The sequence below is a fragment of the Trifolium pratense genome, linkage group LG5 (genome assembly GCF_020283565.1).
Source record: "Trifolium pratense cultivar HEN17-A07 linkage group LG5, ARS_RC_1.1, whole genome shotgun sequence".
Classification (NCBI taxonomy): Eukaryota; Viridiplantae; Streptophyta; class Magnoliopsida; order Fabales; family Fabaceae; genus Trifolium; species Trifolium pratense.
The window spans coordinates 53155409-53182606 of NC_060063.1; the positions used below are offsets into that span (position 1 = coordinate 53155409).

Below are 27198 nucleotides of genomic sequence, written 5' to 3' on the forward strand. Positions count from 1 at the left end.
ACTGTCAAAGTAACATAATCACACATCAACCTCAAAGATTTCAAAAGCAACAATGGAGTCTCAACAATCCAATAACCAACTTCATGTAATTTTTCTTCCATATCCTTCTCCTGGCCATATGATTCTAATGATAGACACGGCAAGGCTATTTGCAAAGCATGGTGTTAATGTTACCATCATCGCCACACATGCCAATGCTTCAACATTCCAAAAATCCATAGACAGTGACTTCAATTCAGGATACTCTATCAAAACTCAGCTTATTCAGTTCCCTTCATCCCAAGTTGGTCTCCCTGATGGAGTTGAAAACGTCAAGGATGTCAATGATAGAACTTCCTTAGAAATGCTTGGTAAAATCAGTCATGGAATGTCCATGCTCCAAGATCAAATTGAGGTTCTATTTCAAGATCTTCAATCAGATTGTATAATCACTGATATGATGTACCCTTGGACTGTGGAATCCGCTGCAAAACTAAACATTCCGAGGCTTTACTATTACAGCTCAAGCTACTTCTCTAATTGTGCAACTTATTTTGTCAGAAAGTATAGACCTCGTGATAATTTAGTTTCTAATACACAGAAATTTACTATTCTTTGTTTGCCTCATACTATTGAGATGACTCGTCTGCAGCTTCGGGATTGGATAAGGGCTACAAATGCTACCACTGCTTATTTTGAACTATTTTTTGATTCAGAATTAAGAAACTATGGTACATTATACAATAGTTTTCATGAACTTGAAAGTGATTATGAGAAACTTAGTAAAACAACAATCAGGATCAAATCTTGGAGTATAGGACAAGTTTCAACTTGAGCTAACAAGGATGATGAAAGAAAGGCTAATAGGGGAAACATGGAGAAGAGCATTGGAAAAGAGACAGAATTGCTAAATTGGCTTAACTCAAAGCAAAATGAGTCTGTGTTGTATGTAAGTTTTGGAAGCCTTACTAGGCTTTTTCATGCTCAGCTTGTAGAAATTGCATATGGGCTTGAAAATCCAGGTCATAATTTTATCTGGGTTGTAAGGAAAAATGATAGAGATGTAGAGAATGGAGAATGTTTCCTGCAAGATTTTGAGGAAAGAATGAAAGAAAGCAACAAGGGCTATATCATATGTGTTGAAATTTGGGGAATTTAGGTGAAATAATAGGAGAAAATAATAAGGAACAATAAAATATTATTGATACTTGTCAATAATCCTAATTACAATATTTACATTACTATTTACATTAATAAAATAGTATGACTACCTTGGTATTTATAACCAAGTGAATAAACTTAAATCTAAACTAAATCTCTTTATTATAGGGCTAAGAATAAACAAACCAAATCATAGAGATATTTTCTCAACAAATAATATAATATTTTCTATATTCTAACACTCCCCCTCAAGCTAAAGCTTACTAAGCTTTAAGCTTGTTACAAAATTAACCCTAAAAATAAATTAAATCCATTGATAGCAAGCCATAAAGAGCAGCAATCAAAGAAGTAGTAAAGCAGCGACCGAAGAGATGAATCCATATCAAATTAAGTAAAAATGTCCGCAGATTAAAGTATCACAAACGGGGTATGCCCGCGGATTAACGTATCACAAACAGGGTATGCCCGCGGATTAAGGGAAAACAAACGGGGTATGCCCGCGGATTAAGGGATCACAAACGGGGTATGCCCGCAGATTAAGGGATAACAAACGGGGTATGCCCGCAAATTAAGGGATCACAAACGGGGTATGCCCGCGGATTAAGGGATCACAAACGGGGTATGCCCGCAGATTAAGGTATCACAAAACAGGTAATTAGGCCACCAAAACAAGATCAAGAGAGACTGATGATCAATCTTGGGAAAAAACGGTGGTTAAAGGTAAAGGGTTCATGGAAAATTGGCATGTGACTGCATGTGTTAAGTAACATATCAATAAGGGTTAGAAAAGAAAGCAAAGGGGTAAACAAGAACCACAAAGGTGTGGAACAAAATAAAAATAAATTCTAATGACGGCTAGGGTTTATATGAAAAAAAGATAAAAAAGGTAAAGTGAAGAATAACCAAGAATTAATTATTCTCGGGAGAAATTGCAGCGGAATTATGTTTCAAGGTGGATATCATGGCTCTGATACCATGTTGAAATTTGGGGAATTTAGGTGAAATAATAGGAGAAAATAATAAGGAACAATAAAATATTATTGATACTTGTCAATAACCCTAATTACAATATTTACATTACTATTTACATTAATAAAACTACCTTGGTATTTATAACCAAGTGAATAAACTTAAATCTAAACTAAATCCCTTTATTATAGGGCTAAGAATAAACAAACCAAATCATAGAGATATTTTCTCAACAAATAATATAATATTTTCTATATTCTAACAATATGGAATTGGGCACCACAGCTTCTCATATTAGATCACCATGCAACAGGAGGAATTGTGACTCACTGTGGTTGGAACTCGATTCTTGAAAGCCTTAGCGTTGGTTTGCCAATGATCACATGGCCAATGTTTGCTGAACAATTTGAAAATGAGAAGTTGCTTGTTGATGTTTTGAAGATAGGGGTCCGCAGTTGGAGCAAAAGAAAACAAGATATGGAATAGCTTTAGTGTAGAGGCAGTGGTTAGAAGGGAAGATTGCAAAGGCTGCTGAGATTTTGATGGGAAGTGCTCAGACGAGCAAAGAAATGAGGATGAGGGCAAAAAAGTTTGGCGATGATGCCAAGAGGACTATTGAGGAAGGTGGACACTCTTACGACAACTTGATTCAGTTGATTGATGAGCTGAAATCATTGAAGAAATCTAAAGCACTTGGTGAGAAAGCAGATTAGATAATTGAAATGAAACTGTGGTTGCAATTATGCTGCAAAGTTTTATACTGTGGTAAAATATGTGGTCAAACTTTTGGTTGTGATGCCGATATGCGAAGACCTCAAGACCCTTTATGTATTATGGGGACCGCAATTTCAAACTATGTCTGAACCTATAAAATCATGTTCATCTGACTTTTTGTTTGAACAATTGTGTCTGATAATATGTTTCCAAATGCTTCACTATGAATTACACTGATATCATGGCTAGTTTGGTATCAAATGTGCTCGAAGTATTTATTTGTCTATATAGATTTTAAATGTTATATATTGGTTTATTTATTTCCATATGAGATAGCAGGCATTACTGTGGAGAAAGGTATGGAACATCCTTGTAGGGCAATGTATGATGACAGACTGACATAAAATTGAATCAATAGGTGGTGCTGTGCATGGATACAGCTATTTTATAATGGAAATTGACAATACAATGTGCCATTGTTTATGTTGCCACGAGCTGTTTAGACATAGGATATCTTGGATGTGTTTAAATACCTATAAAAGAGATTTTAGTGTTTCTTATTCGTCTTTCCTCTATCTTGGCAGATTGGGGAAAGCAAAGCTAACCTTTTCACATTTCATTTCATGTTCGCATTTCAAACTAGCCTCTTTACCCTATTCGCTTAGCCCGTATTCCCGGCAATATGTCCATATCATATGGTTCTACAATTGTGATACTGTTTGAGAGAACTTATGAAAATAGCTAATGACAAATCTATAAAATGTTTTCAGCTTATTTTCATAAGCTCTAATGGATAGATAATGAAAACATAGCTTATATAGATACAGTTTGACTTTGACTTCATTTTATCTTTTGTTATAAAAATAATTTATGCATTTATATAAAAAGTTTATTCTATAAGGCTCCGTTTGGATTAGCTTATTTTTGAGCTTATGCAATATAAATTAAGTTTTATGCTATTTTATAAGTTCACACTAATGAAAATTGTATTTTTATAAGCTATTTTATCATAAACTACCTTGACAAACTTATAAGTTCAACAAGCTCAAAAATAAGCTCATCCAAATAGGGCCAAAAATTAACCAGTTTATGCTTATGTAAACGATTCGGCTTGGACGTAACATTTTTAACAAATATTTACTTTAGATAAACTATATTTCCTTCCCCCTATCACTTCAATTATCAATTTTTTAAAATAATATAAATTTATATAGAAACAGAAGTTATTAATGAAAATCATAGAAAAAAAGAAAATAATTTTCTATATTAATTCAACTTATTCAAGAGTTAGAATTGGAAATGTGGAGGCTGTGAGCAATACGGAAGTCTAAATAGCAAATTTGATCCTAAGCCCAATCGATCCAATTGATATTGAAAAGCCCAGCCCCATTAACAAAACTGAGCCGCTGAAACTTTCCCTTGTAAGTTGGAGAAGACGGCGCTTGAACTGAACTCACTCAACAACACAGTACAACAGAGCCAAAGCTGCCCGAAATCGCTGCCGGAGTTTGTTGTTGAGAACAATGCCTAAATATCTTTTTTGAAAGTTTTATATTTAAATATAGTTTAGATTTATATTTAAAATAAAATAATATCAGACTTTATGATTTATATTTTTGTTTAGAATATTTAAGATTTGTTTAAATTTATTATATTATAAGATTAGTTTTTTTTTTTTTTTTAAATATATGATTTGTTTTTATGTAGCTTTATAAAACAAGAATTTTACTATTCAGTATAACTTTATATTTGAGGAGAGTTTTCTCACTAAATTCTATCCCACCAAATTGGCATTGTTTACTATATCTTCCTTCCATTTTGCTAGAGCCATTATTTATTTTCTCGACTTCTTCAGTACACTCCACACGCCCCCAAGAATTCCCACTCTTCATCGATGGACTCCTCCTCCGACATCAAGAAAGATCAAGCTCCACCAGCACCCGAAGACCCCGAGAAAAAGAAGAAAAAGGAAGAAAAGGTTTTCCCTCATCATCACATTGTTCCGTTTATTAAAAAGTTTTTATTTTGATTGTTGTTCCCTCATCATCACGTTTGTTTTCTGATGTCACAAATTTATGGATTTTCATTAGGCAAGAGAAAAGCAATTGAAGAAAGAGAAATTTCTTCAGAAGCAAGCTCAAGTGAGTTGATGTTTTTCATTTCCTTGTTGTGCCAATGTGTATTCTTTTATTAATTTGATTTTGTAAATAATGTTTGTTATTTTTTGGTTTTTATTTTCTTGCTGTTGGTTTTAGCAACAACAAGCTCAACAATCATCCAATGCTTCTAAAAAGAGTGAAAAGAAAACTGTGAAACGTGGTGCTGAGGATGAGAATCTTGCAGACTACATTGATCCTGAGACTCCATTGGGTGATAAGAAACAAATGTCTCGGCAATTGGCAAAACAATATAATCCAACTGCCGTGGAGAAATCGTGAGTGCTAATTCATTGTGGTTGTTAGCTACCCTTCAATTATATGAAATGCTTATCTTTTATGTTTTCTACAATTTAGGTGGTACGAGTGGTGGGAGAAATCAAAGTATTTTGTTGCAGATGCTAGCAGCACGAAACCACCTTTTGTTATTGTAAGTGTCTTGTTTAGGTTATTTTGATTCTATGTGAAGTAAATGTTGTTTCAATTTGGATACTTGAGAGTAAAAGGAGATAATTTTTCATTACAACGACACTCTTGTCTGATTGTGAGTGTGCTGTATAGTGGAAGTGATCCTTGTAATGAAAAATGAAAATGTGTCGGTCCATTTCTTAAGTGTTTTACCCCTTAGGTAAGATGTTTCAGAAATCAAATTTTGTGCTATTGATCAATGGTTGTCTTTATTTCATTTTAAATGGAAACTATTGATCAATGGCGCAAATAGCTTCTCAAAATGTGTATTTTTTGCTCCCTTTTTATGTATTTAGAATCTGACTGTGCTGTAACTTTAGGTTCTGCCTCCGCCAAATGTTACCGGTGCTCTCCATATTGGTCATGCTCTAACAGCTGCAATAGAGGTATCTAATATTCCTCATTTTCAATGGTCTATTTTGCTGTTTAAAACAGTTAATGCCAATGTGATATATTGCTTGCAGGATACAATGATTCGTTGGCGAAGAATGTCTGGATACAATACTTTGTGGGTGCCTGGGATGGATCACGCTGGAATTGCTACACAGGTTCGATTTCCAAATTGAAAAGATGGTGTTTTTATTAGCTCTCTTGTAATTTATCATCTGTTGTGGATTTTGTTGTCGAGTGGTGTGGGTGAAGGACCACTTTTTTGGCTCAGGCTTGCATTCTGGGCTCATTGGGATAAACTTATGATGTGAGTTGCTGACATTATTTGTTAGCACTTCAGCTATTTATCCTCTGCTGTTGAAACCTTTACATGAATTCTTTTTTTTGAAATTAAGAACCGTGAGGGAAAACATGTACTCTATTAGAGTAGAGAAAACACTTTTGTGTGCTGGTGTTAGTTTTGAAGATTAGTCATAAGATAACTAAAATAAATAGGAATATAAAGTTAGTATTAATGTGGTTGTCTCATTTTGTTAATTGTGGTTAGATCACCTAAGGCCCATTTTTTCTTTTGGTGAGTAATTGTTTCTTTGGGATGTATGCAATTGAGGATGAGGATTTGACCATGTGAGCGAGATTCTTGACTATGGAGCAATGAAAAATAATTCTGAGTGATAGCATTGGTTGGTAAAAACTAGAAAACATAATACTATTATATTTTCTTGTCTATAGAATATTAATTCTTTTCTCCCTCTATTTGTTTCTACTGCTTCAAAGGCGTTTTTTTCAAACATAAATATATTAAACATTACACTTCACAACAAGATGGAAGATGAATATTTGATTGACTGTTTGCTAGTATACATTGAAAAGAAAATTACTAAAAAGTTTAGTGTAGATTCAATTATAGATGATTTTGTTACGTGCTGGAGATGCATTCTGCATTTTGATGGATTTCTAATTTTAATGTAATCAATACTTTGTATTGAACTTAATGCATAAATATTTATTGGACGAGATCCGATTTTTAAATTTGGCCCATGCTATACATCTCTAGATCACCCTGATTGTATTATGTGCAGGTAGTTGTGGAGAAAAAGATAATGCGTGAAAAGCAACTAACAAGGCATGATTTGGGCCGTGAAAAATTTATTGCTGAGGCAGGTTTTGTTAATAATCTTTGCAGTCAAAGTTCTTAATAATTTGATGTTTGATACTTTTTTATGTTTGTTCTAACTCTTATGATTTTGGTTTATATTGGTAAAAGTAGGTTTGGGAATGGAAAAACAAGTACGGGGGCACAATTTTGCAACAATTACGCCGATTAGGAGCATCTTTGGATTGGTCTCGTGAGGTAAATATGTAACTTGTTTAGTGTTTATACCTGATTTTAGGGGGTGGGTTGGGAATCTGTTAAGATGGAAAGAAAATGAGCTCAAAAGAAGTAAAGAACAATCCATTGTGCTGCATGTCTAGTTACACCCTTATAAAACACTTGAGCAGAAATCTACAATGAAGTTAAGATAACTGAAACAAAGGCTGTCCAATGGGAGTAAAATAGCTATTTCTCATGCAATTTCCCTTTCATAGTATCTTCATTCTATTCTAAGTCTCGCTCTCTCTTTCCAGTGCTTCACAATGGATGACAAAAGATCCAAGGCTGTGACGGAGGCTTTTGTGAGGCTTTATAAGCAAGGCCTTGTCTATAGGTGAGGTGGATATTGGCAATATGCATTGTCTTTATGTAATGTTTTTATTCATATTTTTCTGAGGTACAGGTTCATCATTGATGCTGATTCCAATTTTAAATTTATACTCAAACACAATGCTATAGAGATCCTTGATTGTACAGGTTCATATTGTTTTTATTGGAAACAATATAGGATGCATGATATGATAAGTATCGATTATGGGCAATAAATAATAATATTCACATAAAGACCAACACAAATATAATTGTGCTTGTAAGTTAAAGGTAGGAGGCAAAAACTTTTACATAAACAACTTGCCAAGCATGGATCTCAAGTCAAAACAAGAATCACATTGACTAAAGTCATATTTTGGAAACATGATATGATTGAATCTCCCGTGTAGACTAAAATATATTTAGTGGGTTTGCAAACTTGTTGAATCATATATTTATGTAGATTAAGTCCAATTAAAATATCATGCTGACATGATTCACATATTCTGCTTATTGAGTCAAGTGTTCTCTCAAGTTTTTTGACTTCTTTTATGACTCTAAATTGCTCTTTTACAGATATACTACTTTTTTGTTATCATTTTTTCAATTCTGTTGTATTTAGTTTTGGGTGCTCTCTCAACTTCTCAATTTCTTATATCACAACTTGTACTTAATATTTTTGTTTTATATACCTGTCAATAGCTCTAAAGTGCCTTTTTTTTCAATGTATTGCTTTGTCATGTTTGTTACAGGGACTTACGGTTAGTAAATTGGGATTGTGTGTTACGAACGGCAATATCTGATATTGAGGTATGTGATGGATGTACTTATCTGCTTCATTGGATGTGTTACATATGTAATGTATTGATGTAATTGCTTGTTACATGCAGGTGGATTATATTGATATAAAAGAAAGGACTCTACTAAAGGTTCCAGGATACGACAAACCTGTTGAATTTGGAGTTTTGAAAAAATTTGCATACACTTTGGAAGGGAACCTAGGTGAAATTGTTGTTGCCACAACTCGGATAGAAACTATGCTTGGCGACACTGCTATTGCCGTTCATCCGGCCGATGACCGATACAGCCAATTTCATGGAAAATATGCTGTTCACCCATTTAGTGGCAGAAAGATTCCTATAATTTGTGATGCTATTCTTGTTGATCCAAAGTTCGGGACAGGTGCTGTAAAGGTATTCTCTATATTCTTTAAGATTAAAGGTTCCATCAAAGTTATCTTTCAAGTTATGTTTGTCCATGTTATGATGCTTTCTTTATTGCTCGCAGATAACACCAGCCCATGATCCCAATGATTTTGAGGTTGGAAAACGTCACAACCTTGAATTTATTAATGTTTTCACTGATGACGGGAAAGTAAATTCCAATGGTGGCTCAGAATTTTTGAACATGCCTCGATTTAAAGCCCGGGAAGCAATAACGGAAGCATTGCAAAAGAAGGTATTATTATAGAAATCTCTTTCATACAAAACTTCTGGTGGTTAGGCAACAAACATGCTACGTGGAAAACTTTTGTTGGAAAGTCATGAGCTTGAAATCCGACTTATTGTTTTTTCTGGTGACATGAGGGGGAACATGAAATATAGAAAAGGATGTAAACCCAAACAATAAAAAACACAGGAAATAGAAAGATAAAAAAGATTTGAGGGCTTATTTGAGCTCAACAGAAGCTGCATGAGGCAGTAAGTAAAAACAGTTGAGGGTTGTTCTAGCTGTTGTATTTGTATTTATCTCTATCTTAAGTTAGAAAGTGTCTCTGTAATGAACTGCACACTAATTGGGCATTCAATCTTTCATTTGCTTCCTTTCATGTAGGGGCTTTATAGAGGTTCAGAAAACAATGAGATGCGCCTTGGTGTATGTTCAAGAAGCAATGATGTTATAGAGCCCATGATAAAGCCACAGTGGTATGTCAATTGCAGTGATATCGCAAAGGAAGCTCTTCATGCTGTCACGGATGAAGAAAACAAAAGGGTGGAGATTATTCCGAAACAATATGTGGCTGATTGGAAGAGGTGCTTATATATTCATTGTTTGCCTTCTGCAATTTCTTATATTGAACACAGTTACCTAACTTATTTTTCAGAACACTCCTCTGAAACGTGATCTAGCATTTAAACAATAATACATGAGTTCCACCCCGTTTTTTAGCATCTCTAGATTCTGTTCAATAATAGTATCATTACCTTTGTGATTTTTAGTGAGAAATGTTTTGAGATTGAGTTTATCTGGTAGAGCTGAAGCCTGAAACTGAGACGGTAGAGCTGAAGACTGAAACTGAGGCCGAAGAAGTATTAATAAATAATCAATTAAATTAATTTTCACTGCTTCCCTTATTTCAAAAGATAAATAAAATATCTCAAAACATCATATTATTATATCTGAGATGTTTTAGACTATCTTAGATAATCTCTTAGATTGAAAGTATGTTCTCTCGATTCCTTCTTCCTATTCTCATAGTGTCCAACACAGAAGGCAAATTGTTGAAGGGTGTTTTTATTTGAGTGGAGTCAACTATGTTTATATTAAATTGCACTTATGGCACAATCTTGTGGTGGCCAACTTAGCATGCTCTGGTTCCAGTTATTTTCCAACATCCCTTTATTTGTATGATATAACTTATAACTATGTCTAATCAAAGTGTACAATTTACAGATGGCTAGAAAACATACGTGATTGGTGCATTTCACGGCAGCTATGGTGGGGTCACCAAATTCCTGCATGGTATGTCACTTTAGAGGATGATATACTACAGGAATTGGGTGCTTACAATGACCATTGGGTAGTGGCAAAAAATGAAGAAGAGGCCCGAGATGAGGCTAATAAAAGGTACGATGGAAAGAAGTTTCATTTAAGGCGGGACCCTGACGTTCTCGATACATGGTTTTCTTCTGGTCTATTCCCATTAACTGTGCTGGGATGGCCTGATGACACAGAAGACCTGAAGGCATTCTATCCAACTTCTGTTTTGGAAACTGGCCATGATATACTCTTTTTCTGGGTTGCTCGCATGGTGATGTTGGGAATGAAGTTGGGTGGTGATGTGCCTTTTAGCAAGGTAATGTTACTATCTTTTGCCCATCATTTGGGGAGAGCTCTATCCATGTATATGCATAATGAATTTTGTGTGATGTGATACTCAGCAGTTTTTGGTCATTTGAGCCTAAGTTTTTATTTATTTGTTTTTATTTTTTTTTTAATGTTTATACAACATAAATTCATTAAGACAGAAAAGAAGATTCAAAAGGTATGTGGATTAGAGATCCTCTGACAGAAGTACTTACAATTATATGCAGATTTATTTGCACCCCATGATTCGTGATGCACATGGGCGCAAGATGTCTAAGTCTTTGGGCAATGTTATTGATCCCATTGAGGTGATAAATGGGATATCACTGGAAGGTTTACATAAAAGGTTAGAAGGTGGTAACCTTGACCCTAAAGAACTAGCTGTTGCCATAGAGGGTCAGAAGAAGGACTTTCCAAATGGTATTGATGAATGTGGTGCCGATGCCCTCCGTTTTGCCCTGGTCTCATACACCGCTCAGGTGTCAATCTCATACCAATGTTAACATTTTTTTTGTTGCACCAATTTATTTAACATTTGTGATGTAACATCGCTGTTTCCATTCATTTCAGTCTGACAAAATTAACCTAGATATTCAAAGGGTGGTTGGGTATCGCCAATGGTGTAATAAATTATGGAATGCCGTACGATTTGCTATGAGCAAGCTGGGAGATGATTACACCCCTCCTGCAAATTTGACTCCAGATGCTCTCCCATTTAGCTGCCAGTGGATACTATCTGTGTTGAATAAAACCATATCCAAAATATCCAAGTCTCTAGAATCGTATGAGTTCTCACAAGCTACCACTGCTGTGTATTCTTGGTGGCAGTATCAATTGTGTGATGTGTTCATTGAAGTGATCAAGCCTTACTTTTCTGGTAATGATTTTGCTTCTGAAAGACAGTTTGCTCAAGCTACTTTGTGGTTTTGTCTGGACAATGGCCTGCGATTGCTTCATCCTTTTATGCCTTTTGTAACGGAAGAATTATGGCAACGCCTTCCTTCTCCCAAGGAATGTAAGAGAACAGAATCTATCATGATAGCTGATTATCCATCAACTATAGAGGTTAGTTTGTTTTAATATTTCTCTTCATACTTTCATAGGGAATTTAGTGAGTGGAATATATCATGAAAGCGTCAAGCATTGCTGAGAAACTTTTGCTAATAGAAATTTTTTGTTTAACATGCATTGATTGACTATTAAATAATAGAAATTATTTTTTGGTTGTATCTTTAATTGTTTTATGTTAATTATGGTTTTAATCTCAGAGCTGGAATAATGAAAGGGTAGAGAAGGAGATGGACCTTGTCGAGTCTACTGTTAAGTCTCTCAGGTCACTGGCAAAAGAGAGACGTGACAGGTATGTGGGGAGGCGGTGACCTTAGTAGCATAGTACTTTGTATTTGTTAATGTGAAAATTTAGTTTCCCTACTAATTAGATTATTATTGAATTTAATATGCTTTGCTGATTTCAACAATGATGACTATGTTGCTAGGCGACCAGCTTTTGTTCTCTGCCGAACACAGGAGGGAACAAAGGTGGGAACACAGGTTGAAGAGATTATTAGGAGCCACCAGTTGGAGATTACTACACTAGCTAATCTATCCTCTTTGACTGTAAGTCGCACAATTGTGTTCTAGTCTCTTGCATTCCTTTTATTTTGTTTTGTGATTAATCATGTATCTCATGCCCATTTCACTTGATTTATAAAATTTTCACCTTTAATTTAATGTCAATGATACAATTCACAGGTAATAACTGAACCTGAAATTGAAGCTATTCCATCTGGGTACGCTGATACTGTCGTAAATGAAAGCCTTTCTGTGTATTTAGAGCTTCAAGCAATTAATTCTGCAGAAGCTGAGCTTGCAAAGATGAAGAAGATAGATGAGCTGAAAAAGTATGTTAATCTTGCCTTGTTTTTTAGAATACCTTTTACCATAGCTAGTCATAAATACAAAAGGTTGTATTTTGACTTAAATCGTCTTAGGCCAATATAATAGTTGAGTATCCGTATGATAGGATCAATATTGTATTGCTAACACAAATCACAAAACAGCAGACAAATAGGGAAAACTGGTATATTTATTTTTAGTAATATAAATAGCTGAAGTTCATATGGGATTCAGCCAACTATTACAGAGATGAAAGAAAAGGAAAAAAACGATAAAGACTGTAAATGGTAGGTAAGGCAATTCGAGAAGCCTTGGATCTCCCAGAGCAGTAACAATACTGACAAAATATCTGAATGATTATTCCCATAGTAAACTCTATAATTATAGCATCTAAATTCTATTTTCTCTCTCTGCCAGCTGGCATAGTCATCCAAAAACCATCGAGTTTGTTGCTATCATTTAGGAGTGATTCCCTCCTCCTTTCTTATTGTGCTTACGTGTATAAACTATGTTATACTTATCACCGTACATGGTACTCCCTCCATTCTTTGTGTGCCGGTTTTTTGGGAAAAAATTGTTGCAATTTATGTCATTTGCAATGTTCAAAGTGATGTTAACTATTGTTTTGCCAAAAAAATTTCAGTAACTATTTATTACAAAGAGATGAATAAGTGAAAATGAGATAATAGGAAAAAGGCAAATAATTTCATGAAAAACAACAAAATTTATTGAATTTCTTAAAATGTATAACTAATTTTGAAACAACATAAAAAGGAACAGAGCTAGTACATTTTACAGAGTTTCAAATTTGTTGCAAAACATTTTGAATACAGTTATTTTCTTTTATTAGAAGAATTGAAACTCTTACAGCTTATACTAATGGTTTTCTTTCTGTGTGGATTTCAACACAACTTGAACTTATAGACTTGAGACTTTATTATGCAGGAAAATAGAAAGATTAGAGAAGAGTATGAATGTTCCAGGATATGAAGAGAAGGTTCCGCAACAAACTCGATCCAAGAATGAGGAAAACCTAGAATCGCTAAAGAAGCGTTTATTGCTCGAGGAAACAGCTGGACTGAGTCTCTAGCTTTAAAGTATTCATTCATCTTGATTGATAATTCATTTTTTCTTGCACGAGACAACAGTATTTTTATGGCCTGGTTTTTTTGGCAATTTTATACTATATCTTTTTATTTGGTAAATGCAAATTTTGGTAATCTAATGTATGGAATTTGAGCAATTGTCTGTGTTCACCCTTAAGGTCAAGACTATAACTTTTGTAAACTTTTTTCTTTGTTGGAGGTTGACATTGCACTCCCAACGTTATAATGTTCTGGTAATGAAATTATTATCGAAAGATATCTTCCGGTAATGTATTTTTCTGTGTTAGTAACGCGGGGGAGGAGGAAGAACAGTAACCATATTTTTATTATCATATGAAATTTGTCGGACTGTTTGACTATCGGATACTAAACTGTTCCCTTTTATTTGTGAAGACCTTATTGAATAACAAGAAGAATATGAACAAAATTCATCTTGGATGGCCTAATTTTATTGATAATGCATACTTAAAAGGATATAAGTTAATCCATACAATGTTGGAAGAGTTGGAAATATGTTTTTTCTAAGGTAAATAATCAAAATTAATCAGCTATTTAAATATGATCCAACTCCAAGCGTAAAATATGGGATGGTTCCAAAGAATTTAAGCTTGTGAGGATATGTCATGATTAAAATGACTCACCGTGATTTTGAAATAATTAACGGTTAGTTGGCGTAATCCTGACATACTCACCACCACGTTAATTTTATAGATAATTTTTACAAATGTAAACAATTATTGATTTTTTTTTGTTTCATCACAAGTTTAATCGAGTATGTTCTGACATCAAGTACGTCAAGTTGTTCCCTCCTGAAATTTAAAAAGTAAATAAATTCCTCGAATTATTCATTATTAATTAATTATCCTTAAAAGGCCATATGAATTGATGGCACTGACACATAAGCCATATCAAACTGTTCCTTATTGAAATTCTAAACTTATCCAATAACCTTAAATTAAACAAAGAGATTTGAATTAATTCCGATTTTTGTGGGCACAATTTCCTCCTCCAATTCTACATATATATTTCCATAGTTTGTGTTCATTTCTGGAGAAGAATTTTAGAAAGAGAAACAAGATCAGTAAAACAACATTGTTGAACCAACCATGTCTAAATTATCCTTAATGTTTTGTTCCCTGTTGGGGCTATTGGTTCTGTGTCAAGCAGGTGAAAATAAGAAGATTGGATTTTATGAATTGAAGAAAGGAAATATGAGAGTTAATTTCACAAACTATGGTGCTTCAATTATCTCTGTTTTTGTACCTGATAAAAATGGTTTGTTTTATTTTCTTTCATTTCTCAATCTCAAATGTATCTGTTGTTTTACACATTTACCCTTTCCTACATTACATTTATGTAATTTTTACAGGGAAATTAGCTGATGTTGCTCTTGGCTATGATTCCATTGAGGCTTATGAGGTATGATCAATTCATTCTTTTATTGTTTAATTTACAAAATTGAAAATGAAAATAAACAAAAAAAAACTTAGCTAAATTTAACAAGGAGATAATAGACTTTTGACATAAACAATTGTGTACATTTTTTTTTTTAAATCAGTGAATATGTCAAAAAATTGTTTTTGTTATTTTCAGAAATTCATTGTCTTCTCTGGCTAATGTTTCTAAATTCTATTTTATTTCTACTAATAAAATAAAGAATTAAAGATTAGAGAAGATATTATGGATTTTTTTTCTTTAAATCTATTTAAGTAGATTGGATATTTTTGAAAATGCTAAAAATGTGTTGAGTGTGTTTGAAAATGGATTTATCTAGTTTGCTTTTATGTTCTCTCTATTACCATTAAAATGTGGAAAAATAAATACTACTAGGTCAATTGCTCATTTTCAAATACAAGTTGTGTGAACTTTAGCAAAGAAAATGATGCATTCATGAGACTTGATGAAAAGTTGTGTTCATGGCTTAGATAGGTCACCTACTTTTAAAAATGTGTGGAACTATGATCCTTTAAAATAAGTTCTATGTCATAAAAAAAATTAAAAATTTGCAATAAAAAGTCAGTAATGTCTAACTCAACTGACAAATGTCGATATTGTTAGATTTTCACTTGGGTTCAAACCTGAGACATCACAGTTTTGTCCGTTGTCACTTTGTTTACCGACAAAAACTAAAAAGGTCTGCAAGGTTTATGTAGAAAGTATCCAGTTGCATTTTGTAGCTCTAGAAACTACACTCAAAATCTAAAATGTGTCTATGTGAGGAGAGATTATTTATTCCAATGACATTAATATAGCAAATGTTGAAATTTGTTGCAGACTGATACATGTTACTTTGGTGCTCTTATTGGGCGAGTGGCAAATAGAATTGGAGGAGCTCAATTCACTTTAGATGGAAAAACATACAAATTGCCAGCTAATGATCATGGAAACACACTCCATGGTATGTTAATACTAATATATATCTAGGTTTCTGATAATACATCTAATTATTTTATATGCATACAATGATGCATTATGTACATTTTTCTGATTAAATATTATTGATGAAATTGCAGGTGGAACCAAAGGGTTTGGTGATAATGTATGGACAGTAGAATCTCACGAAGAAGATAGTCATATAACATTTGTCTACAACAGTCACGATGGCGAAGAAGGTTCGTACTTATTTAACTACTGCCTCGTATATAACTTTATTATTCGCAACGCGACATCAAGACTTTTAATGATGCTGTGATTGCGATAAAGTCCACATCAGCTTCATTTGATTATGATTTTTTGTAATATCAAAGATCACGGCACGGTCATTGCCCCAATTGAAAACCTTTTTATTTGGTAAAATGGATCTAGATTCCTTGCAATTAGGATGCCCTGAATTCGTAGCATCAGCACATCGATGATAGTTGGATCAAGATCGGACAATTCAGATTTCAAACTCAATATTTTGAATTTAAAAAATATTGAAATCCGCATATTTTGTGAATTCTCCTATCTAAATCCAATGAACATCAAAGCACCAACTACGTGCAGGCTATCCCAACTACAAGGAATTCATTTTCATGTATCTTAACAGTGATCATAATCTAATGCAGACCCATGTTTCTAGCCTTAAACTAACATCTTGTATAATTTTCTATGAAATAAAACTTGACAGGTTTTCCAGGTAAAGTCGAGGTAAGTGTCACATACATGTTAATCGAGAAACACATATTGGGTGTGAAAATGATTGCCAAACCAATAGACAAAGCCACACCAATAAATCTAGCACAGCATACTTATTGGAACCTAGGAGGCCACGACAGTGGCGACATTCTTAATCACACCGTTCAAATCTTCGGTTCATCCATCACACCAGTAGACGACAAACTCATCCCAACAGGCAAACTCCAATCAGTGAAGGACACACCATATGATTTCCTTACACCAAAACCAGTTGGAAGTCGAATTCATGATCTTCCTGGTTTATATGACATCAACTACGTGCTCGACAAGACTAGTCAAAATCATTTGAGTAAGGTAGCTGCTGTGAGAGATCCTGTCTCAGGAAGGAAAATGGAGTTATGGTCAGACCAAGTTGGAGTACAGTACTATACTAGTGGCATGTTAGGGGATACTAAAGGAAAGGGTGGAGCTATGTATCATAAGTATGGTGGAATTGCTTTTGAGACACAAGGTTTTCCAGATTCAGTGAATCAACCTAGCTTTCCATCTCAGATTGTGAAACCTGGACAGACTTACAAACATATCATGGTTTATAGATTCACAGCTAGTTAAATTTGTATGATACGTTTATGTTCCACATTTGGCACATATTTATTTACAATCTTTATGTATGATACGTTTATGTTTGCTATGAATAATATTTGAAGGTTCTCTATGTGGTTTTTTTTTTTTTTTTTGTTTAATTCACTTCATTTAAAAAAATATGAAAGCTAAAGAGTCAATTCCAAATATGAAAGATAAAGGGACACTCCAAAAATAAGTGTGATTGACATCCCCAAAAGCATGGCCTTACTATGCATACTACAAGAAGAAATAATCTCTTAAATAGCATGTTAGATATTTTAACTTCTTGACCAAAAAAAAAGGAGATTTTAACTTATTAATAATCACATTTTTTAAGAAAGGATCTCTTAAAAATGATTTTTATGAAAAACTATTTAAAATAGGTTCTTTTTTAGAGATTTTTTTTTAAATTCTATGATCCAATTTTTTAACAAAATGATGAAATACTTAAAAACGATATTTTAAGAGAAATCATTTAAACCAAATTTTCATTTGAAGTTTTTATAAAAAAAAATATTAAAAAAGTCTTAACAAAAAATTCAGTTGCACTGGACTGTTTGGCTTTGGCATCACTCTGCACCCCCTCAAACTCATTTATAGTGTGGAGATGTTTGGACTTTGGAGTGATCATATCCGTAGTCTAGCGCATGCTGCCTTCATCCATGTTTTTCACACTCTGTGATCATCACGATTCGTGCTGCGAAAATGAAGGTCATGACAGCTCTGAATACGAGTACTCCCTCGCTACATGGCTTCACCTTTAGCTCGACGATAGAACAACAAATTCTGCACAACTTTCACCTTAAACTGAAGCTGCCCAGAATTATGCTTTGTTTTGTGAAAAGCTCCTTTGGTTCTTTGGATGAAAGCAAATATGGATAGATCGGTAACCGGCAGCACACTTTTGGCAGTTTGTGGGGACTGTTTCGGGATAATTTGGCTAACTTTTGTGGTGCTGCAAAATTGGAACACACAACTGTGCTGCATGCGTAAGTTACCGCTATTATCATGGCCATGGAGATTGCTAGTAGGAGAGGCTGGAACTATCTGTGGATCGTAAGTGATTCAACGACGGCTTTAGGCGCATTCGCTGATCAATCCATCGTGCCTTGGAATCTTCGTAATCGATGGTGCAACTTTTTGTTACTTGGGCTGAATATTGCTCGCTTACATATTTATCGCAAAGGTAATCGTTGGGCGGACAAACTTGCTAATCATGGGCACACGATCATGAACTCTATTTGGTGGGACTCTTTGCCTAGTTTTCTACGAAATGATTATTTACATGACAAGCTTGGCATGCCTTGTTATCGTTTTGAGGATTTAGAATGCTGAAATTATAGGCCGGAGATTTATGGTGTCTCGGATTCAAATCTGCGATCTTTTATTGTGTGTGAATTTTACATGGTATTTACTGTTTGCAGACCCAAAAATAATATAAGCCCTATAACCTTTTTTTTATAACTATTGATGTTTGATAAGAAATAAATTGGCCTAGAAAACAATTTTCTTGTTAGGTGGCAACATGGCATGTAATGGTAATCTGGGCTTGTTTTCCTTATCTGCTCACATTATGCATGGAGAAGACAATAGCCTCGAATTTTCCATGAAATGCAGCCATACTTCTCTCCTTCCCTTACCAATCATACATGTATGAAACATCAACTTTGTGCTTATCACACATATCTTGCAGTATTTCACAGGAAATGTATTTCACCCTCTTTTGTTATTTCATCATGCAAAAATAGGCGACAGAATATGAGATAGCATATCAGAATCATTTGCATATATACAACTAAACTGAAATTCTTGTCATTAAACTTTCATTGCAGAAACTAAACAATTTCTTCTGATTGAGAATGTCTAATATAATGAATGCATTTTAAAGTTTACGTAATAATGAATACATTTTAAATTTTGCGTATGTATATAGGAATATAAAAAATTCACAAAAATCTGTCATAAGGGCTAATGCTACCACCTAACAAGATTAAGAAAAAAAAAGGAAGAGGATTCACAGAGGTATACATACATGAAGAGAAAATAAAACCTGTTACATTGACCTTTTTTACACGTGTGCTTATGCACGAGTATTTTGCTAGGTTTTTTTTTCCCGAGAATTAGGCTTCAGACTCTATCGCTCATTGGGCTTGACATTGGTTTCTCGTCTAATATTCTAGAAGGACTAGCTGAATGTCTGATGACTGGCAAATGTTCCAAAGTAGTCAAAACATCAGACATTTGTGGCCTAAACTTGGCCTCACTAATACATTGTAATGCAAGAATTGCAGCTGTATAAGCTGCCCTTTGTGGATACTGCCCTTCTAATCTTGTGTCCATTATCCGAAACAACTTCCTTCTATCTCCCAAATACGGTCTTGCCCAATCTACCAAATTATGTTCTGCTCCAGATTTTGTTTTGTCGACAGCATTGCGCCCTGATAGTAGTTCTAATAGCACAACTCCAAAGCTATACACATCACACCTTGTTGTCAGCCGACCTGATCAAAGATTTTTTGGTCATCACATTTGCAAGACAAAAGACCCCTTAATTATCTTGTATGAAGAAATAGAGTAATTACATCATAGAGGGTAGTCAGTGAACAATTGGATTAGTGTGTGTGTGGCGCACGCACACGTGATGTATATGACATTGAGCATCAAAGATTTCAGATTTCGTTCATCATTGATTTACAACTTTGAGATATATTCATGAAGTCAAGTATGATTTGAAATATCTATAAATAATCCAAAACAAAAGAGTCTAAAAGCATTGAAAATGAGGAAGCTGATAAAAACAGTTTTCATGAACCAAAAAAACATTAAGAATATAACTTTATAAAAAAAATATCTAACCTGTAAGAATATATTCAGGAGCAGCATAGCCATGAGTGCCCAAAACTTGAGTAGAAACATGAGAACGATCACCGGTGGGGCCTGCTTTGGCCAATCCGAAGTCTGAGAGTTTTGCATTGAATTCCTGCATTAAGATGAACTTTCAATCAGCAAATTCAAAGTCCAATATATGATCTGTTTTTTCGGTCTTAACTCTCGTATTCCCAGGAGAAGGGATCACTGGTAATCCTAAGTTCGGACGGGAGGTAAATAAAGTATGGTCAAAGATTGTTCCAGCCAAAATTTGAACTCAGATTACCCCAAACGAATTCCACTGATTCGTTAATTTAGGTATGCATTTTATTTCAAATGCCTTGAAAAATGAAGAGGGGGTAATATTTTGCAAGCAATTTCCCCAAATGCTGACAGTAACAATAACATAGCAATGCTGTGCTAATATTTAACGAACATACCGAGTCTAATAAAATATTAGAAGCCTTGAAATCACGGTAGATAATTTGTTGATTAGAGTCATGTAGGAAGGTGAGACCTCGAGCAGCACCGGTGGCAACTTTGATTCTTGTTGCCCAAGGAAGTACGCGTGTTCCCTCTATAATTAATACTAATAAGTTTGCTACAAAAAAATTGGACTCGAGTCGAGTGTATATTGGAAACTTGAATAAATTATTAAAGGCATCAACATACTACGAAATAGATGATCTTCCAAGCTTCCATTAGGCATGTACTCATAGACTAGAAGCCTGTTATCCCCATCAAGGCAATATCCAGTAAGTTTCACAAGATTTGGATGATGAAGTTGGCCAAGATAATTGAGTTCAGACTGTAAATAAAGAAAGAAAAAAAAAACTGAGGACAATATAATTCATGAGAAAATGAGACATACATTGTTAGTGTAAAACGTAAAATTGTTATACACTGACAACCGATCACAACTTGTCAACACAACAAAGAATTACATGCGACAATTCAAAGACTCGTGATTGAATATCAGTGTAAAAACAGCAGAAAAAATATTGAAGGAAAAAAACCTATGAAGCATGTACATGACACAGAAACTAACACATTGACACCGATAGTAATTTGAGTGTCAGTGTCGGACACTGACGCGTGTCTGATCCCAGGTCACACCTAGTCCAAAGAGTGTTTGTGCTTGATATAAAAAAAAACAGCAAAAGTGAATGGCAAACCTACCAACCACTCCTTATGGCCTTGAAAGCCTTCAGGCTTAAGCTTCTTGACAGCAACAGCAGTTCCAGAACCAGGCTTTGCGGCTTTAAGCGAACGACAATCAATCCATCCTTTATAGACATAACCAAATCCTCCTTGTCCAATTAAACAATCATTACTGAAATTCTTAGTGGCATTTCTAAGATCCTTAAATGCGAATGCTTTTAAATGTGGAGAGAAAAGTATGTCCCCTTCAGATCTTGGAGTTGGCAGAATCCCAGGTTTACCTCCACTGTGTCCTTGTACTGCTCCACTTGAATTAGATAACAATTGAGTGCTTCTAAGAGGAACTTTTGAAATATCTACAAAATGATTTTCATTTTAGTACAACAAATTAAACAACTCATGTACAAAATTATGTATGTCATTCATTTTTAATTTTCACTTTAATTAATTACTATATTGTTTTCACCTTGCCAAGTACAATGCATAACTAATTAGGACCAATGGAGAAAATAGAAGATGGACGATCACGTGTATGTTTTAGATTTATTGTAAAATTAATGTATCTAGACTATAATATTGTCTAGATACATTAGTTTTATAATGAATCTATAAAAAAAACTTCTCTTGTAATAAGAACCGGAGGGAGTATACGTCCAAGAAAGTGAAACGACAAAAAATTAAAAATTAGGAAATTACAAAATCTCCAAATTTGCATTGCAGATACATACATACATACATTCTCATGAATTGAAAAACGCACATGCATGAGTATGAATAATAAAAAAATAAAAAATTAAAAAAATGTATACCAGAATTGGGTTGGGAGCTGAAAGGGTCATCAACCTTGGAACGACTTCCAAAGCAATTTCCCATCAAAGGAACCAACCAAACCCTTTTGAGAACCTAATCTTCGTTTAATTCTCGACATGCAACGTAACAATGTCCTTTGTTTCTTATGGTTGGTTCTCTTGCAACAATGTTCTTCTCCCACGTTTCCAGAGAAGAACATTTGTCACACAAAACAAAAATAAACATTTGTTATCATACTAGGATTTACAAATTTTTTTGATGATATTATAAAACATTTAACTAATTATTTAGATAATAGTAATATCCTTTAATATAAGATATTTAAAAATGTAACTATTTAAAAAAAATATTTTGTCATGTCTAATTTTATACTAGAAATATTGGCTCACTTCATCTTCTAAAAAAATAGCTTCAAAGTATTCTTTCATCCAATGCATGATATGTGAAAAATATAAATAATAAGAGTAAATGAGTATAAATAAATAACTGAAAGGTGAAAAATTATTTAGATTCAAAGAAATTTAGTTTGTGAAAATATTTTCTATTATTATTTTATAAAATTTGTGTTAAATTTTCTTTTAATTATTATGTTATACGTATAAATTTTTTTACCTATGTTTAACGGTGATAAATCTCCGTCCATGACATGTACAACTAAGTTCCTAACTTGAATAAATTTTTTATTGGGAAATTTGTGTTAATTTTACTTGAAGAGATAATAGATTCTTAAAATGAACAATTGTGACCATTTTTTATTTTGAAAAAAAAAATTGAAATAATTTTGAAAAAATCATTTGAACAATTATGTTGCAGCAGATTGTGGTTGTCCTCTAGCGAAGAGGGTGATGCACGTACAAGAACTTCAACACTCAAGTCGGTAAGAGTTTAAGCATGAGGATAAGTCTATAGTGGTGGCCAAAACTAATTTATCAAACCTCAATGCAAATGTTCTACATAACATGCAAGCTTTATGGATTGCTCCTATTGCGGCCCAACAAGCTATGTTTCATGTACTAAAATGGTTAAGAATGAAAAAATTGTTGATTTTTGTCAGTCGGTGGTTCCAATAAAAAAAGAGAACAAATTTAAGCAGTAGCAAGCTGAGGCTGGCAAAGGATCAAGGTAGGTCCTTCCGATCATCCGCCTCACTAATTTTTTTTTTTTTTGTGGGGTGGGGGTGGGAGGAGGAAGCTGTCCCTCTTGCTTTTAATCAGTTGTGTCTATTTTGATCTATCTTTTTCACTTTATTTTCATTGAGGGTTTTCGTTTTGGTTTTAGTTGTGTCTGTATACACTCAATAGATACATATGCTGGCTACATAAAATGTTCTTTAATTTAATTATTTTTACATTATTTTTGTGAATTTTTAATTAATAATATTTTATTTAAAAAATTGACAAGGATTGTACCAAAATAAAAATTGACGAGAAAGCCCTCCAATCCACCGGTCCGCCATAAAACGGGGCAGGAGAGATTTTTAACTCGCTATCTCTTGTTGGCTAGCTATGTCCCATTTTATGCGGATTAGTGGTCGTGATGGTTGGCCCTTTTGCCATCACTATTAAAAAGTCTCATTATATAATATTTTATTTTTTTATTAATAGACGAAATGACAAAGTCATTGACAACTCACACACACAAAATGGAGAGACTGGGGTTCGAATCCTGGTCATGGTGTCTGACACTAGCAATTTCGACATTTCTGTCAGTTGAGCTAGGATTTATCGACAAAAGTCTCATTATATTTTATATGATCTAAAATTGAAAACAAATTTATATGTGGTGCGAGATTTATCTCACTTGGGTATCATACAATTGGCCATACCAATAATAGAAGAAAGAAAGAAAAAAATAAATTAAAAAGTTAAAAAGAAGAGTCGTAAAAGTTCGCAACACGTAAAGAGGTAATGTCACGGGGTTGGTGGGTAAGGATTTAACACAGTAATTGCGTTAATGCAATTACTCACATATATATATATATATATATATATATATATATATATATATATATATATATATATATATATATATATATATATATATTAATCGTCCGATCTAAAATTGATTGTTGAGATTGTGTATAGTTCATTTTATGTGTAATTTGGACTGTTTGATTTCTAATTAATGGTTGAGATTCAAATCTGCGTGAAACTACATACTTTTTGCACTGCAAACAATCCGAATTCCACTAAATTTGAGTCACAATCCCAAATAATGAGTCTACATTCTTCTTTTTTTTTAAGGAGAATAACGAGTCTACATGATAACTACAAAAATCCCCTAGTACATATTTTTTTTTTATTAATATTAATTAATAAAAACGCCTTCTTGACCAAAAATACGACTTTTGACTCATATAATAAATAAAAATTAATTATTGATTTTTTTTCACTATAAAACGCGTACACTAGGGTGAGCTCTCTCAAACAATATTCAAAACCTAATATTAACGGCGGAGAATCTTCGCTCGCGCACAATGGCGAAGTGCTAGATAAAGAGAGTGTGAAAGAGAACCAAAAGTATCCCCCAAATTGAAAAAACACTCAACACAACTTCTTAATTCTTTGTTCAAAAATTGTAAGTTTTTTTTTCCTCTCTTCTTTTTTTCTTTTTTCCTTCTTTAGTTTTTTCCCTACAATTTTAGGGCATATACAATGACATAGAAAAAGGGCAGGTGGGATTCATAAAATTACAAATTTTTAGTGCTTTTCTTTTTTCGATGTTAGGGCTTGTTTGTTTCAGCTTTAAAAAAATGGATTTTTTCTTTGTATTATTGAAAATAGATTTTTTAAAACCGATTAAATATTACAAGTTTTTTTATATTCATTTTTTCTAAATTGAAACACTAATTTTGAATCATATAACATAAACACATATTATTGAAGATCAAAACATAGTCAAGATCACAATTTTTTCAAAAAGTTGTATTTCAAAAATGATTCTTATGAAAATCTATTTGAAATAGCTTCAAAACTAAGTGAATTTTCGAAATTTTGATATCCAGAAAAAGTTTTAATAAAATGATCAAATACCTAAAATCACATTTTAAGAATAACTATTCAAACCGAATTTTCATTTGAAGCTTTTATAAAAAGTTTTTTTGTAAAAAATTTTTTACACAAAATTATATAACACTACAAGAATCTATTTTAAAAAAATATATAACAAGCCCGTAATGTTTCGATCTTTGAGTTTGGGTATGCATGTCGCTATAATTTGGTCAAATTGTGTATAGTATGTTGATTCTTTAGAAGAAAAAAAATATCATTTTTCTTATCTTAACGATCTTATTTTGGGTCGCATGTGAGTATTTAATTAATTTTGAGTAATATTCATTCAGGATATTGTATCTCATTTCTTATTGTTTGATTTTGATTATTGATCAAAATGAGCTAGTATCACATGTTGGATGCTCATCAATTTATATGATCTATCTGCAAATGTATTATATCTTGGAAAATTTTGTGTGTGATTTTGCATGCGCGTTTTGATCCCTATATTTGTTAAAAATATTTAATTCATGAGATTTTTTCAACAAATTTTGTTAATTTAATTTCTTCAATTGATCTGACTTCAAAAATAATATGATCTCAAGGAAGTAGAAGAATCAAAAGTTATGTCGAAAAAGTCAAGTGAAATTCTAGATGATCCCATGGAAGAAGATACGCTGAAGAATGTTGAACATCATGGAGGTGACTCGTGTTTGCTTATTCCTCAGCTCACTCGTGATATATCAATTCAATGTCTACTTCGATTGTCAAGGTCTGATTATGACTCAATTGCTGCATTGAACCGAACTTTCCAGTCAGTTATTAAGACTGGAGAATTGTATCAACTTAGGCGAAAAATGGACATAGTTGAACATTGGGTTTACTTTTCTTGTGATGTCCTTAAATGGGAGGCCTTCGACCCAAATCGTGGTCGATTGATGCAGTTGCCTGAAATGACTTCCAATACATGTTTTATGCTTTCAGACAAGGAGTCATTAGCTGTTGGTACAGAGCTTCTTGTTTTTGGAAGGGAAATAACGGGTCCTGCCATATATAAATATAGCATTTTGACAAATTCATGGTTTAAGGGAATGAAAATGAATACTCCAAGATGCTTGTTTGGTTCTGCAAGTCTAGGAGAAATAGCAATATTAGCTGGCGGTTGTGATCAATTTGGCAACATCTTGAGATCTTCTGAGCTTTATAATTCAGAAACTGGCACTTGGGAGATTCTTCCAGACATGAACACAGCAAGGAAAATGTGTTCTGCTGTGTTTATGGATGGAAAATTTTATGTCCTCGGTGGGGTTGGAGTTGATAAAACATCACAGTTAACCTGTGGTGAGGAGTTTGATTTGAAGACAAGAAAGTGGCGAAAAATACCTAGCATGTGCCCTTCTCAAAACGGAGATGGTGCAAATTCGGTCAGTGGTGAGGCACCTCCTTTAATTGCAGTTGTAAACAATATATTATTTGCTGCTGATTATGCACAACAAGTAGTAAAAAGATATGTTAAAGATCAAAACTCATGGATCACCATTGGAAGTCTTCCTAATCGAGTAGCCTCTTTGAATGGATGGGGAATGGCCTTTAGGTCATGCGGAGATAAGCTGGTTGTCATTGGAGGTCTTAGTCTTCATGGTGAAATGGTAACAGAAGTCAATGCTTGGGTAGTAGACGAAGGCGCACCACAATGGAATTTGCTTGCCATAATTCAATCAGGGAATTTTGTGTTTAATTGTGCTGTGATGGGATGTTAAGGTGCATGTTTCTGATTTCTGGTTAAAATTAATAATGTTGACGTATGGGTAGCTTTTTCCTTTCTCTTTGGACCTTTCTCTTTGGAGAAATTTCAAATCCTTTAAAAATCATTGATGCAATCTTTACAATTTCAAATTTCATTGTTTTCTTCTTTTGCTTTTGTTCGTTAAATTGAATATTCTAGAATATTATATATGCATAACTGAATAACTTGAGATCATGTTATGTATTGGATTATAATGCTTGCATACAGAAGT

At 33.6% G+C, this 27198-nt stretch overlaps 4 protein-coding genes and 1 pseudogene across 4 annotated transcripts; 4 read left to right on the forward strand and 1 right to left on the reverse strand.

The window, feature by feature from the left end:
* The first annotated feature begins 24 nt into the window (after positions 1 to 24).
* Positions 25 to 3218, forward strand: LOC123887098 (annotated as a pseudogene).
* Positions 3219 to 4567: 1349 nt separating this feature from the next.
* On the forward strand, positions 4568 to 13791 carry LOC123883004 (valine--tRNA ligase, mitochondrial 1-like). Its single transcript, XM_045931684.1, has 20 exons — positions 4568 to 4801; positions 4914 to 4964; positions 5079 to 5257; positions 5337 to 5409; positions 5768 to 5833; positions 5912 to 5995; positions 6920 to 6997; positions 7108 to 7191; positions 7467 to 7546; positions 8274 to 8331; positions 8412 to 8714; positions 8809 to 8979; positions 9355 to 9554; positions 10195 to 10597; positions 10836 to 11087; positions 11179 to 11673; positions 11877 to 11968; positions 12105 to 12225; positions 12361 to 12509; positions 13450 to 13791. Exons 1-20 carry the CDS (start codon positions 4718 to 4720, stop codon positions 13592 to 13594), a joined length of 3168 nt encoding a protein of 1055 aa, XP_045787640.1. The 5' UTR covers positions 4568 to 4717; the 3' UTR covers positions 13595 to 13791.
* A 704-nt stretch (positions 13792 to 14495) lies between these two features.
* On the forward strand, positions 14496 to 17442 carry LOC123883005 (galactose mutarotase). The gene is made up of 5 exons (XM_045931686.1): positions 14496 to 14885; positions 14980 to 15029; positions 15885 to 16008; positions 16124 to 16222; positions 16720 to 17442. Exons 1-5 carry the CDS (start codon positions 14717 to 14719, stop codon positions 17337 to 17339), a joined length of 1062 nt encoding a protein of 353 aa, XP_045787642.1. The 5' UTR covers positions 14496 to 14716; the 3' UTR covers positions 17340 to 17442.
* A 1938-nt stretch (positions 17443 to 19380) lies between these two features.
* Positions 19381 to 21756, reverse strand: LOC123883006 (probable serine/threonine-protein kinase PBL3). Its single transcript, XM_045931687.1, has 5 exons — positions 21399 to 21756; positions 20892 to 21027; positions 20660 to 20796; positions 20208 to 20331; positions 19381 to 19852 (listed from the first exon to the last, which is right to left on the reverse strand). Exons 2-5 carry the CDS (start codon positions 20926 to 20928, stop codon positions 19479 to 19481), a joined length of 672 nt encoding a protein of 223 aa, XP_045787643.1. The 5' UTR covers positions 20929 to 21027; positions 21399 to 21756; the 3' UTR covers positions 19381 to 19478.
* A 4050-nt stretch (positions 21757 to 25806) lies between these two features.
* On the forward strand, positions 25807 to 26940 carry LOC123886894 (F-box/kelch-repeat protein SKIP11-like). The gene has a single exon (XM_045936168.1). The coding sequence runs from the start codon at positions 25807 to 25809 to the stop codon at positions 26938 to 26940; it is 1134 nt and encodes a 377-aa protein (XP_045792124.1).
* Positions 26941 to 27198: the final 258 nt, after the last annotated feature.

Coding starts and splice junctions, on each gene's coding strand:
- LOC123883004 (XM_045931684.1), top strand. CDS start 4,718: ATGGACTCCTCCTCCGACATCAAGAAAGATCAAGCTCCACCAGCACCC. Junction 11,674..11,876: donor ATTATCCATCAACTATAGAG/GTTAGTTTGTTT, acceptor TTTTAATCTCAG/AGCTGGAATAATGAAAGGGT. Junction 11,969..12,104: donor GCAAAAGAGAGACGTGACAG/GTATGTGGGGAG, acceptor CTATGTTGCTAG/GCGACCAGCTTTTGTTCTCT.
- LOC123883005 (XM_045931686.1), top strand. CDS start 14,717: ATGTCTAAATTATCCTTAATGTTTTGTTCCCTGTTGGGGCTATTGGTT. Junction 15,030..15,884: donor ATTCCATTGAGGCTTATGAG/GTATGATCAATT, acceptor AATTTGTTGCAG/ACTGATACATGTTACTTTGG. Junction 16,009..16,123: donor TCATGGAAACACACTCCATG/GTATGTTAATAC, acceptor ATGAAATTGCAG/GTGGAACCAAAGGGTTTGGT.
- LOC123883006 (XM_045931687.1), bottom strand. CDS start 20,928: ATGCCTAATGGAAGCTTGGAAGATCATCTATTTCGTA. Junction 20,797..20,891: donor GGAAGATCATCTATTTCGTA/GTATGTTGATGC, acceptor TATTAATTATAG/AGGGAACACGCGTACTTCCT. Junction 20,332..20,659: donor CTAATATTTTATTAGACTCG/GTATGTTCGTTA, acceptor ATCTTAATGCAG/GAATTCAATGCAAAACTCTC.
- LOC123886894 (XM_045936168.1), top strand. CDS start 25,807: ATGTCGAAAAAGTCAAGTGAAATTCTAGATGATCCCATGGAAGAAGAT.